This window comes from Martes martes, assembly GCF_963455335.1.
Source record: "Martes martes genome assembly, chromosome: X".
Taxonomy (NCBI): domain Eukaryota; kingdom Metazoa; phylum Chordata; class Mammalia; order Carnivora; family Mustelidae; genus Martes; species Martes martes.
The window spans coordinates 53,487,226-53,500,949 of NC_137897.1; the positions used below are offsets into that span (position 1 = coordinate 53,487,226).

The 13,724-nt window shown below is 41.8% G+C and overlaps 1 protein-coding gene across 4 annotated transcripts in view; it reads left to right on the forward strand.

The window, feature by feature from the left end:
- Nucleotides 1–2,341: 2,341 nt before the first annotated feature.
- The window catches only part of YIPF6 (Yip1 domain family member 6), a 73,120-nt gene continuing 61,737 nt past the window's right edge, over nt 2,342–13,724 (forward strand). The window contains exon 1 of one of the 4 annotated variants that reach the window (XR_013966283.1): nt 2,342–2,433. Coding sequence is in view for 2 of the 4 variants with exons in the window: in XM_080794829.1 (XP_080650955.1) it covers nt 2,377–2,433 (57 nt within the window). In the remaining 2 variants the exon portion in view is untranslated. Of the gene's footprint in view, nt 2,542–13,724 lie in introns of all 4 variants that reach the window. The other 3 variants (XR_013966284.1, XM_080794829.1, XM_080794830.1) reach the window with 3 other exon arrangements.

Consider the following 13,724-nt stretch of genomic DNA (forward strand, 5'->3'; position numbering starts at 1 on the left):
ATATGGGGGCTCATTGTACTATTCTTTCAACTTTTCTATATATTTGGATATTTTCATAGCAAAATTTTGGGGAAAGTATGAATCAACTTGAACAATATGGACAAATGTACAAGTATTAAAAATAAATTATCAAAATATTTCTTTGATACAAAATTACAATTTGGACACATGCTATGGGTGTGAATGTAATTTTATGGATTAAAAAATCAAGTGTAAACTGGTCTATTGAAAATATCCATGATTTGGGTCACCTGGGTGGCTCAGTGGGTTAAAGCCTCTGCCTTCGGCTCAGGTCATGATCCCAGGGTCCTGGGATCCAGCCCCGCATCGGGCTCACTGCTCAGCGGGGAGCCTGCTTCCTCCTCTCTCTCTGCCTGCCTCTGTCTCTCTGCCTACTTGTGATCTCTGTCTGTCAAATAAATAAATAAACTCTTAAAAAAATAATACCGAGTTTGTCAATTTTGTAAGATATATTTGCAACTAAAAACATAAAATAATTCCTATTTTAGGAGCTTGTTCCTATGCCATCATCTTCCTCTACAACCTTTCTGAGTTTTTTCCTTCATAGCCTATTAACTCATATTTAACCTGTACCCTATTAGTTAAATGAGGAAAACTGACATTTTAGACTGAAATAATGCCTAGGTAACCTGAACTCTGACTGCCTCAACAATTGTTTTCTGGTCTGCCCTCTTCTTAACCCAGCATCAAGGCCATCCTGAAACCAGTAGCAAAGAGGTCAAGAGATGAGGGTAGGTGGCGGAAGTTGGAGCTTGGGGTTAGGGAGAGATAACTAATTTTGGAGGTTGGCAAGGAAACAGAAGAGATTATCAACAGCCTCAGGAAAGCGGGAAAGGACTTGGTAACCCGATAACAAGTACCAGAAATCTGGACTGGGTGGAAGTGGAAGGGATAGAGTGGGTGGCCAAGATGGGGCTGGGGAATTGCACATAATATTCTCTTGGGGGGAAAAAATGTTTCAGGGACAGCCTGAGCAGCTGTCATTAAGCATCTGCCTTTAGCTCAGGTCAAGATGACCCTGTCCTGGGATCAGCCCCACTTGGGCTCCCTGCTCAGCGGGGAGCCTGCTTCTCCCTCTCGCTCTGCCCTGCTACTCCTGCTCTCTCGGCTCTACATCAAATAAATTAAATCTTTAAAAAATATTTCAGGAAATGTTTCATTTCTACTGTCTCAATTTTAAGATCGCTCCCATCAGTACCTGAGCAAGTACTGAAAATGTGCTGGATCTGAAGAATTATGAGAATATTTAAACAAAAGAAAACCGCACAACAAGCCCCCTACACACACACACACACACCCCACCATTTATTTGAGAATTTCATCCCGCCATATTCCACATTCTTTCTTCTTAAATTTAAGACTTGATTTCTTTCTGGATTGTCTGTTTATGTTTATGTTTACAAAAACATAAAGCACTTTATTACACACCCATACCTACCCTGTTAAAAGCGGGGGAAACCTGATATTCACACCACCAAAGGACACTCAAGATATCCTGAATCCTCCTTGCATCAAAAATGACTGTATTGCCTGATCGCATTTTAACCTGGGGCCGAGGTAAAGTGGAGTGAGAAAGACCCAGAATTAGGTAGGGAAAAAAGGTTGGGACATGCCGAGTTTTTGTTTTTCCTTGTTTGTTTTTGGTTTCGTTTTGTTATTCCAACAATAATCATCCTCTTTTAGACATTAAAGATTTTTAGTACTTGCTCCAAATCACTTAGCAATTTTAGAAGTTGTAGTGAGATTAACATTTTGGCCAACGTATACAGAGAAGCTAGCTTCGCCCCTCCTCAAAGGGGGTGAGGGAGAAAGAAAAGTAATCTCGTATAGTTTATAAAAACTGAGAAGTGGAAAAAGGCTGGTAGCGGGGGGAGTGGGGAATGAGGGGAATGCGCAAAGAATCAGACAGGCAGGAGCGACGGCGGAGGGAGCAGCTGGTCAGAAAGAGCTGTTCGCTTTATTCAGGAGTACGAAACCGCGAAATTGTTCTGCGGCCCGTGGAGGCGCAGGTTTTTCCGTGAAGTGCTAGCTCTGCGGACCCGCCCTGAGAGCGAGAAAAGGGTGCGCGGGTGCGGTGGATTAAAAGAAAACGCAGCCGTGGAGCGATCCCAGGATCGGGGTTGAGTATGAAAAGGGGGGCACGTCTAACGGGACCTGTGGGAAGCGGGGCGCGACAACTCGCCCCTCTCCCGCACACCAGGAGGACGGAGACAGCAACGTGACCACACCGGCAGCCGTTGTCAGGCGCCTTTCGGTGACGCGACCGCCGCGCGATGACGCGCTGACCAGCCGTGGCCTACACGTCTCAGGTTCCGCAAAGGCCTGTGGGAGCGACCCAGGAGAAGGAGGGCCAAGATGGCGAAAGCGGCGGAGTCTTCAGGAGACCCGGGGACAACATCGCCCAGGCCCCTGGTGAGCTTGGGTTCTGCGGCAAAAGGGACTGAGAGTGAGGCAGAGTGCTCTTAAGGAAGTCGGATGATGGGCTTCCTGGCCGGAGAAGGCCGGAACTCCTTCCTCCCGGTAGGCCCGTCCTATACCCGATGCCAGAACCAGTCTCAACGTTACACCTGCTCTTAGGGCTAACCGCTTTACCCTCCTCGTTCCTTCCACGCCTTCTTGTGAAACTCCTATTCACTTTCTTGTTCCATACTCTCAGGGCTTGTCCTCCTCCCGTACATTGTGTAAATGCCGAGCTTTAGGTGATTTCTTAATTATCTTTTTTTCTGCTGCCCTTCATGTTATCAAGTTGTCACTAGTTGTTGGAGTAACAGCATTCTTGGATTAATGAGACTGCTTCCCATAGGACCTTTTAACTTGATTATTGATTTGTTCAATGACCTCAGTAGTCTTGATTTAATCCCTGTTCTCCGTGTTGCAGCTCCTCGCAGTGCTCTTCATGATGCTATCTCGCTCCTGTTTCTCCAGGGGGTACGAATTCCATTGCAAGTATAAGCCCAAAGCCTGGGCAAGTATTACTTAAGGACACAGGTTTTGGAGTTAAAATTACCGGGGCTAGAATCACCCGCTCTGCCTCTTACGAGAGTTAGGGCAAATCATTTCATAGGGAGTGTTTCTTCATCCGTAAAATGGATATAAAAATACCTGCCGAAAAGAGTTTTTAGGAAGGTGAAATGATATAATTTAAAGTGTCAAACAGTGTCATGAACTGAGAAGTGTAATTATTCAATGTTCTGCTCTAAGATCCCTCTTCCCAAAAGGTGTTCAGTTTCTTAGCAGTTGTTTAATAAATGGTGCCTCCCTTTCCTCTTTTAAATTGGCAAGTTAACAGAATAGGACTGAACTGGAAGTCAGGTGAAATTGCTTCTAGTCCTGGTTCTACTTATTAGCACTATTTTTTCATCTTTTCATTCGCTCAACAAATATTTATTGAGCATCTATGTTCCAGGCACTCCTTTAGGCACTGGGTATGCAGAAATGAAAGAGAGTGAGTGGGTCCAAGTTCTCTTGGAACAATTGTGACCTTAAGGAAGTCACTCTCAACCCGTTTCCTCATTTGGAAAATGGGATGGAAACTCATCACAGAATTAATGAGATTACTAATGAGCTATTATACACACAGTGTATAGTGACATAGTTACAAGTGCTTAGCTGTTTTTAGTTCCTGTTCCACCTATTTTTTATGAAGTTTTCCCCCAATTAATTTTAGTGGTTCTGGTCATTCATTACTCAATGTCCAGTCCAATTCTATTCAGTAATGTTTATTAAACTCCCACAATGCAGTGCGTTATGCTAGCTGTTTTAGGGCATACAAATGGCTTGCCCTTATGGTGCCTACAGTCTACTATGACAAATGTACAATGGTAAAATAAGGTAGTAAATGAGAAAGAGTTATGCATAAAATATTAACAAAATTTAAAGGGAGTTGCTATTATGTCCACTTGGGGTGACAAAGCAAGCTATGCAGTAGAAGTTATATTTGAGAGGGTGTCAAAGGGTGGGTAGGATTTGAAATTTCAGGTGAGCGTAAGAGCTATCAATGATCGAGCACCTGCTGTGTGCCAGGATTGTACTAGACATCCTCAGCATTTTTTCTAAACTTCACAGCAACCATTTCACTTAGGTGGTTTTTAAACTGTGTTTTACTTGCAGATGAGGACAGGAGACTCAGAGAGGTTTGATGATTTCCCTAGGGTCTTAGAACTAGTTAATGGCCGGGCCTAAAATTTGAAACTAGGTCTGCTTCTGAAGCCCAGATTATTTCCATTAAGACTACACAGCCCCTCAAGGGTGAGGGTACAGAAGTTGGGAAGTGTTAATGTATTTATAGAACAGGTAGATCACTTTTGCTAAAGTATGGGGAAGTCTTAGGAGGTAAGCCTTAAAAAAATAAAACTACTGAATTAGGGAGGCACTATGAAACAGTGGTTAAGAATTTGTGCACTGGGGTCAAATTATCTAAGTTTGATTCCCAGCTCTGTCATTTAACCTCTCCATGCCTCAGTTTCCCCATCTGTAGAATGAAGATATAGTAATAATTAGCTCATAGGGTTGTTAAGTGGATTAAATGAATTAAGACATGAAAAACACTTGGTAGAGTGCCTGGCATGTAATGATCATACAATAAGTGTTATTTCTTCTTCTTGACTAGTAAGCTTGGAGGTTTAATAGGCAATGAGGAACCAGTGGGAATTTTTGAGGAGGGAAGGGTTTAAAATCATGAATTTGACAACACAATTGAGGAGAGTTACCATGAGGAATGTTTGGAATCTAGACCAGCGAAACCAGTAGTTCTAGAACAAGTGATTGCTACCTGGACTATAGCAGTGGTGGAGTCATGAGGACTGGAGACAGGCAGGCTCCTTGAGGGTTTGGAATGCTAGGGAGGCTGTGTCTTGGATCAGAGCTTTTTGAACTATAATGTGCCTAGCAGTCATCTGGGGAATCTTGTGAAATTGCAGATTCTGATTTGGTAGATCTGAAATGAGACCTAAGATTCTGCATTTCTGACAAGCTCCCAGGTGATACTGCTGCTGCTACTGCTCCCAATACCACATTTTGAAAAGCGAGGCTATAGACAAATGGGAGCATACTGATGCCTCTGCACAGAAATACATAAGAGGAGGATGAGGACCCTAAAAGTTCACTAATTCACTTTTGGACATGTTTAGTTTGAGATAACGGCAGGCCATCCAATAGGCAGTTTGTCTAAAACCTGGACTTCAGGGCTCAGAAGTCAGGACTAGGTTTAATTAGGAGTCATTTGCATAGAGTTGAGAAGATAGTCTTTGGTAATGCCTATCTATTGTTTCTCTGGAGAGCAGGAAAAAGAGCTGTAATAATGGCTTTAGCCTGAGGTCTGGAAGGATGTTGGTCTCAGGTAAAGGGGCTGGCTGGATAGCACACCAGCAGTCACCCCTCCCCACTTCTTGAAGCCAAGCCTCTTGGTCTGAGCTGGTTTCTGCTTGATGCTCCCCTCCCCACTTATTGACTCTTTTCTCTAGGATTTTGGTCGGTAGTATAACCCATCTGGACCCAGCTGCTCTCTTAAGGCTGCAGTCCCTGCTTTTACTATATCTTTTTGGCCCTGTCTCTATCTGTCCCCTCATTGGTCCAAGCCAGACAGCAAAGTGTACACATGTGCATATATGTGCAAGAGCCTACCTGCACAGGGAGAAGGGAAGGGACATTGGCTCCAAGTCACCTTTCATCTGCACTGAGAGGTTAATCAGAGAGCAAGGTCCACTAGCTGAGGGCCTAGAAGCGCTGTTTGTTATATGTGGGGCTTGAAGTTCACAGATCCTGGCTAAGCTCTCTGAACCATATCACTAATTCTCCTGAAAAGAGTTACTGAGGAAATGTTGGGATGAGGGATATGATAGGAACCACATGGCACTATAATGACTGCACTGACTTACAAAAGCAATTACCTGGAGTTAGGCCGAAGTTCACAGGATAAGGGCACAGTCTTCTGCAAGACTGCCCTTACTTCAGACACCAGCCACAGGTTTGGATATTCCCAGGACCACCCTTACTTCTGATCTACTGGCTGCAAATTCAGGGGTTCCCACGATCCCCTCAAGCTCCATACTTCACTAGAATGGTTCATAGAATTCAGGATAGCACTATGCTTAAAATTATAGTTTCATTATAGCAAAAGGATACAATCCAAGCCAGCAAAAGGGGGAGATGCATACAGTGAGGCCTAGGAGGGTCCCTAACACAAAGCTTCCTTGTCTTCTCCCTGTGGAGTCAGGACCTTGTACCCTCTAATACATCAATCTGTGGCAATAGGCAGAATATTGCCAATCAGGGAAGTGCACTCATGTATCGAGAGTCTTTATTAGTGTTTCTTTCTGTAGGCATGATTGACTAGATTATTGACTCCTCCCCTCCCTGGAGGCCAGGTTTATGTCACTGGAGTCAAAGGTTCAACCCTCTAAACTTGTGTTTTGTCTGTCTGGAATGGTTTGCCCCCATGCTGAGTCATCTCATTAGCATAAAGTGTCTAGGGGCCTACCATGACTCACCTGTTAGCTAAACTGTTAGGGCCCACCACGAGTAACAAAATCAACACTATCATTTAGGAAATTCCAAGGGTTTAGAGGCTACCTTCCAGGAACAGGAGACAAAGGCCAGCCAAATTCTTCATTATACAAGTGACAGAACTGGAATTAACCCCCTGGGCATCTTGAGCTAGAGCTAACATGTATCCAGCCCCGCTGTGAGCCTCCTACTGAGTGCTTTATGCATCGTAATACATTTCTTCCCACAACAACCCTGTGATGATGATACTATTCTCTCAGTTTTATAGATGAGGAACTGAGGTACGGAGAGGTCAAGAAACCTGCTCAGTGTCACATAGGTAGTTGGTGATAGAGCCGGATGGCTTCCTGCAGCACTCTTTTTTTTTTTTTTTAAAGATTTTATTTATTTGACAGACAGAAATCACAGGTAGGCAAAGAGGCAGGCAGAGAGAGAAAGGGAAGCAGGCTCCCCGCCGAGCAGAGAGCCCGATGCGGGGCTCGATCCCAAGACCCTGGGATCATGACCTGAGCCGAAAGCAGAGGCTTTAACCCACTGAGCCACCCAGGTGCCCTTCCTGCAGCACTCTTAACCAATACTCTTCAAATATCATATATCGAGGGCTGACCACGGGCTAGGTGAAATGCTGGTCTTACCTAAATCTTATGATGGTGTCGTCTCCAAGTGAGGGCAGAGCCAAATTAGGCTTTGAAGCTCATTCCTTCTATGCTGCTTTGCCTTCCCTAGCAGTTGCAGACAGCATTAAAACTTAGAGCACCAGTCCTGGAGCCTGAAAGGTCAGTGTCATAGTAGTGAGAGAATACAGCTTCAAAAGGGTGATTGACATATTAAGTGCTGAAGAATATTCAGAGGGTGAAAGGATCCTTGTACTTCTTGGTTTTGAGGTCACTGTTACAGATCCACGGGGAAAGTAAAGTTGTGGGAAGGCGAAGTGCCAAATTACAAAGGAGTAATGGAGTGGATGAGTGCAGAGCAGTTTGATCAGGGAAGAGGAGAGGAAGAAGAGTAATTTGAGAGAATAGCAAAAACAAGAAAGTGATGTATTTAAAAATCCTATTACAGAAGCTTTTAAGTATGTAAATAAAGAGTGGTACCTTTCAAAATTCTGTTATTTTTATTTCATTTCCCCAATACATTTTTTTTCTGGAGTATGATTTTTTTTGTTTAATCTTTTTTTTTTAATTTATTTTTTAAGTTCAAGTATAATTAATGTATAGTGTTATAATAGTTTCAGGTGTGCAATGTAATTATTCAGCAATTCTATACACATTTCAGTGCTCATCACAATAAATGTACTCTTAATTCCCTTTATCGTTTTCACCCATCCCTCCAACCAACCCCCCATCTTGCAACCACAAGTTTGTTCTCTATGTTTAAGAGTCTGTCTGGTTTTTTGGTCTCCCTGCCGCCGCTTTGTTCATTTTTTTGTTTGTTTGTTTCCTAAATTCCGTGTATGAGTGAAATCATTTGGTACTTGTCTTTCTCTGACTTACTTTATTTAGGATTACTTATCCTCTAGATCCATCCATGTTGCTGCAAATGGCAAGATCTCATTCTTTTTTTATGGCTGAATGATATTCCATTGTACATAGACGCCACATCTTTATCCATTCATCTATCAAAGGACAGTTGGTATGCTTCCATATGTAGGCTCTTGTAAATAAATGCTGCAGGAAACATAGTTCTCAAATTAGTGTTTTTGTTTTTTGAGTAAATACCCAGTAGTGGAATTCCTGGATCCTATGGTAATTCTATTTTTAATTTTCTGAGGAACATCCATACAGTTTTCCATTGTGGCTGCACCAGCTTGCATTCCCACCAACAATGCACAAAGTTTCCTTTTCCTTTGGAGTATGATTTCTAACCTGTTTATTTTTAACTAATTTTATACATACAGAAAATTTGCAACAGGGGGTTCCTAGATAGCCCTGATCCCATTTCCTCCAATGTTAACATTGTACATAACCATAGTATACAGTGATCGGAATCAGTAAATTAACATTCGCACAATACTATTAACTAAATCACAGATCTTATTTGAATTATACCAGATTTTCTACTAATGTTCCAGGATCTTATCCAGGGTCTTACATTGCCTTGAGTTGTTATTTTTCCTTAGTTTCATTCAATCTTTAATGGTCTTTTTATTGTCTTTCATGATCTTTTCTGAGTGTTTGTTTTTTTATTTATTTGACAGAGAGATAATAAGAGAGGGAACACAAGCCAGGGGAGAGGAAGAGGGAGAAACGGCCTTCCCACTGAGCAGGGAGCCTGATGTGGGCCTCCATCCTAGGACCTTGGGATTACGACCTGAGCTTTAAGGCAGACACTTAATGACTGAGCCACTCAGGCACCCCTTTTCTGAGTGTTTAAAAGCAAATCCCAGGCATATCACTTCACCTGTAAATACGTCAGTGTGTTTCTCTAACAGGGAAGGACGTTTTCTTTGTTATCACAATAACAAAACTCATCATTTCTCAGTATCTTCTAATCTCTGCTCATCATCTCACAATTTTCTAAAAACATATGTTTTTATAGTTTGCCCAAATCCGGATCCAAACAAAGTCAACAAATTGCATTTGGATAATAAGTCTCTCAATGTATAAATGTTCTCCTGTTTTAAATGTAATTTATTTTTTAAAATACAGTCATTTGTCTTATAGACCTCTCCACTTTCTGTATTTGGCTGATTGTATCCTCATGGTATTTTTACTGTGTTCCTCTATCCACATATTTCCTGTAAAGTCTAATAAGATAATAGGGGCTGGATTGTATTCAGGTTCATTTCGGGTGGAGGAGGGGCAAGAATAAAAAAGAACTCAGGTGGCCCCTAAAATTAGCAATGTTTACTTTTTAACTATTTATTAAGAAAAGTTTCAGAGATATACAAAAGTACAATGGTAAAATATACCCTCATGTCCTAACCTTCAATACTTAATTTATGGCCAGTCTTCTTTCTTCTGTAGCCCTATCCATTTCCCTTCTATTACTATTTTGAAGTACATATCAGGCATCATTACTTTAGTAAATATTCAACATGTTTCTCTAGAAGAAAAGGAGTCTGTTTTTAAAGAATATAACCACAATGCCATTAGTACATCCAAAAAGTTAGTAATTCCCTAATATCAAATATCTTATCAGTGTTCAAATTTCCAGTTATCTCCTAAATGTCATATTTTTATGATTTAAAATCTGGCCCACTACCTATTTTTATAAATAAGGTTTTATTAATTGTTTATGTCTCGTCTTGGACTGCTTTCATGCTACAGCAGCAGAGTTGAGTAGTTGCCACACAATCTACATGGCTCTCAGAGCCGGAAACACTTACTTCTGAGGCCCTTTACAGAAAAAGTTTTGTGGCCCTTGCTCTAGGCAATCAACTTTTAGAATAATTTAAAACAAGAAAAAAATATTTTTTATATTTATCTTCATTTTAACCATTTCTGGAGATCTTCTTTTCCTGTGTAAATCCAAGTTTCCTTCTGATATCACATTCCTGACGATCTTTCTTTAACATTTCTTGTAGTGTGTGTCTCAGCTTTTGCTTGTCTCAAAAAAGTACTTTGCCTTCGTTTTGATAGCTGTTTTTCCTGGGTTTGGAATTCTGGGTTGACAGTTTTTTTGTAGCATTCTAAAGGTGCTTCCATTTTTTTCTAGCTTGGGTAGTTTTGGGTGAAATGTCTGTTATTTATCTTTGTTCCTCTGAACGCAGTGTCTTTTTTCCTCTGGCTGCCTTCAGGATTTTCTTTATCTTTGGTTTTCAGTAGTTTGATTGTGTACCAGTTTGTGAATTTTTGGTTTTGTTTTGTCCTTAGGTATTTATCTTGAGTGGTGTTCTCTGGGCTTGGATCTGTCATTTGATTTGTGTCATTATTTTTGGGAAATATTCAGTCATTATCTTTCCAAGTATTTCTTCAGACACATTTTCTCCTCTTCTTCTGGGATTCCAATTATGTGTGTGTGTGTGTGTGTGTGTGTGTGTGTGTGTATGATCATTTAATATTGACCCACAGCTCTTAGATGCTTATTCTGTTTTCGGTTTTGTTTGTTTTTCTAGTTTTGTTGAGATATGATTAACATAATAACTCTGTGTAAGTTTCAGGTGTACAACAATGATTTGGTATATTTTTTTCCTCTATAAAAATTTCTCTTTTTGTTGTAGTCTGGATAATTTTGACACCTTTCACTGATATTTTCCTCTGGCTATGTTGAATCTGCAAATACAGCTGTCAGAGGCATTCTTCATCTGTTACTATGTTCATTTATTTGTGGGATTACCATTTGACTTTTACAGTTTCCAACTCTTTGCAGAAATTCATCATCATTTGTGCATATGCCTTTTCTACTAGAACCTTTAACATATTAATCATAGTCCTCTTAATTTTACTCTGATAATTCTAAAATCTGGGCCATCTCAGAGTCTGTCTGGTTTTATTGATTGCTGTGTCTCATCATAGTGGGTTATTTCTTCATTGTGGGGGGGTAATTTTTTATATTGAATGCTGGCCATCATGTATAGAGGAGTAGAGACTTCCTGGAAGTGGCACATCTTTTCTGCTATGTTTTTGCTGTGGGGATTAGATCAGTCTGGTCAGGGGGTGAACTGTGCTTGGGTTTTGTCCTTGCTATGGGAACCTTCAATGTGTAACCAGCTTCAAATTCTTTTTCTATTACATGGTGCTTGGGGTGGGTGCTAGATCATCCCAGTGTTTTACCTAATATTCCTGTTCTATTTAAGCTTTCTATATTTTCCCTTTGCCCTTGCATAAGATAGTGGTTCTTCCTCCAACCTCTAGCCCCTACCCTAGCAGTAGACTGCTGTTTGTTTTGATTCCCTACTTGTTAGCCTGGGAGGGGGGATTCTTTGCTGTCTTGGTCCAGCCTCTGTCTTAGGTAGTCCCTGTATCCCTGTGTCTCCTGAGTGGGACTTTGTCGGTGATTCTGTTTCTCCCCCAGTTGAAGGAGACTGTAGTGGTCTGGCCTCAGGCTGTTTTCCTATCCCTCCCCCAGGAGGAGAGAGATTTGTCTTTTCTCTTTCCCCAGTCGCAGTGGGTCTTCACCTGTCCCTGGAGACAGCAGAGTTTCCCCAGTTGCTCTAAGGCTCTTGTTCTGTAGGGGAGAAGGGTCCAAGCAGGGCTCTTTGCTTTTCTTAGAATTGGCAGCTACTCCCTTCGCCAGAACCTAGACCTAGTGGAAGTCTGTGGAGAAGACTCTTCAGGTGGGTGTGAAATTCCCTTGTGTCTGATGCTTCCAGGGCCTCTGTGCCCTCGTACAAGTCCATGCTTGGCCTTTAGCAGTTTATTTTAACTTTTAGAAGAATTCTTAAACATCTGTGTGATGCCCAGTGTCATTCTCTCTGTTGTGCTACAGTGTGCAAAGTAGTGCCCATGTCCCATGTTTTCCTGGAAGCACCTTTCTTTTTTTTATTTAAAATTTTTTATACACATATAATGTATTATTAGCCCCAGGGGTACAGGTCTGTGAATCGCCAGGTTTACACACTTCACAGCACTCACCATAGCACATACCCTCCCCAATGTCCATAACCCCACCACCCTCTCCCTATCCTCCTCCCTGCGGCCACCCTCAGTTTGTTTTGTGAGATTAAGAGTCTCTCATGGTTTGTCTCCCTCCTGATCCCATCTTGTTTCATTTATCCTGTTCCTACCCCCCAAGCCCCCAACGTTGCATTTCCATTTCCTCATATCAGGGAGGTCATATGATAGTTGTCTTTCTCCGAATGACTTATTTCGCTAAGCATAATACCCTCTAGTTCCATCCACGTCGTTGCAAATGGCAAGATTTCAATTCTTTTCATGGCTGCATAGTATTCCTCTGTATATATATACAACATCTTCTTTATCCATTCATCTGTTGATGGACATCTAGGTACTTTCCATAGTTTGGTTATTGTGAACATTGCTGCTATAAACATTCGGGTGCACATGCCCCTTCGGATCACTACATTTGTATCTTTAGGGTAAATACCAAGTAGTGCAATTGCTGGGTCATAAGGTAGCTCTATTTTCAACTTTCTGAGGAACCTCCACGCTGTTTTCTAGAGTGTTTGCACCAGCTTGCATTCCCACCAAGAGTGTAGGAGGGTTCCCCTTTCTCCGCATCCTCGCCAGCATCTGTCGTTTCCTGACTGGTTAATTTTAGCCATTCTGACTGGTATGAGGTAGTATCTCACTGTGGTTTTCATTTGTATTTCCCTGATGCCGAGTGATGTGGAGCACTTTTTCATGTGTCTGTTGGCCATCTGGATGTCTTCTTTGCAGAAATGTCTGTTCATGTCCTCTGCCCATTTCTTGATTGGATTATTTGTTCTTTGGGTGTTGAGTTTGCTAAGCTCTTTTTTTTAAATATTTTATTTATTTATTTGAAGGACAGAGATCACAGGTAGGCAGAGAGGCAAGCAGAGAGAGAGAGAGGAGGAAGCAGGCTCCCCGCTGAGCAGAGAGCCCAATGCGGGGCTCGATCCCAGGACCCCAGGATCATGACCTGAGCCGAAGGCAGAGGCTTTAACCCACTGAGCCACCCAGGCGCCCTGCTAAGCTCTTTATAGATTTTGGATACTAGCCCTTTATCTCATATGTCATTTGCAAATATCTTCTCCCATTCTGTCAGTTGTCTTTTGGTTTTGTTGACTGTTTCCTTTGCTGTGCAGACACTTTTGATCTTGATTAAGTCCCAATAGTTCATTTTTGCCCTTGCTTCCCTTGCCTTTGATGATGTTCCTAGGAAGAAGTTGCTGTGGCTGAGGTCAAAGAGGTTGCTGCCTGTGTTCTCCTCAAGGATTTTGATTGATTCCTTTCTCACATTGAGGTCCTTCATCCATTTTGAGTCTATTTTTGTGTGTGGTGTAAGGAAATGGTCCAATTTCATTTTTCTGCATGTGGCTGTCCAATTTTCCCAACACCATTTGTTGAAGAGACTGTCTCTTTTCCATTGGACATTCTTTCCTGCTTTGTCGAAGATTAGTTGACCATAGAGTTGAGGGTCTATTTCTGGGCTCTCTATTCTGTTCCATTGATCGATGTGTCTGTTTTTGTGCCAGTACCATACTGTCTTGAGGATGACAGCTTTGTAATAGAGCTTGAAGTCTGGAATTGTGATGCCACCAACTTTGGCATTCTTTTTCAATATTCCTTTGGCTATTCGAGGTCTTTTCTGGTTCCATATAAATTTTAGGATTA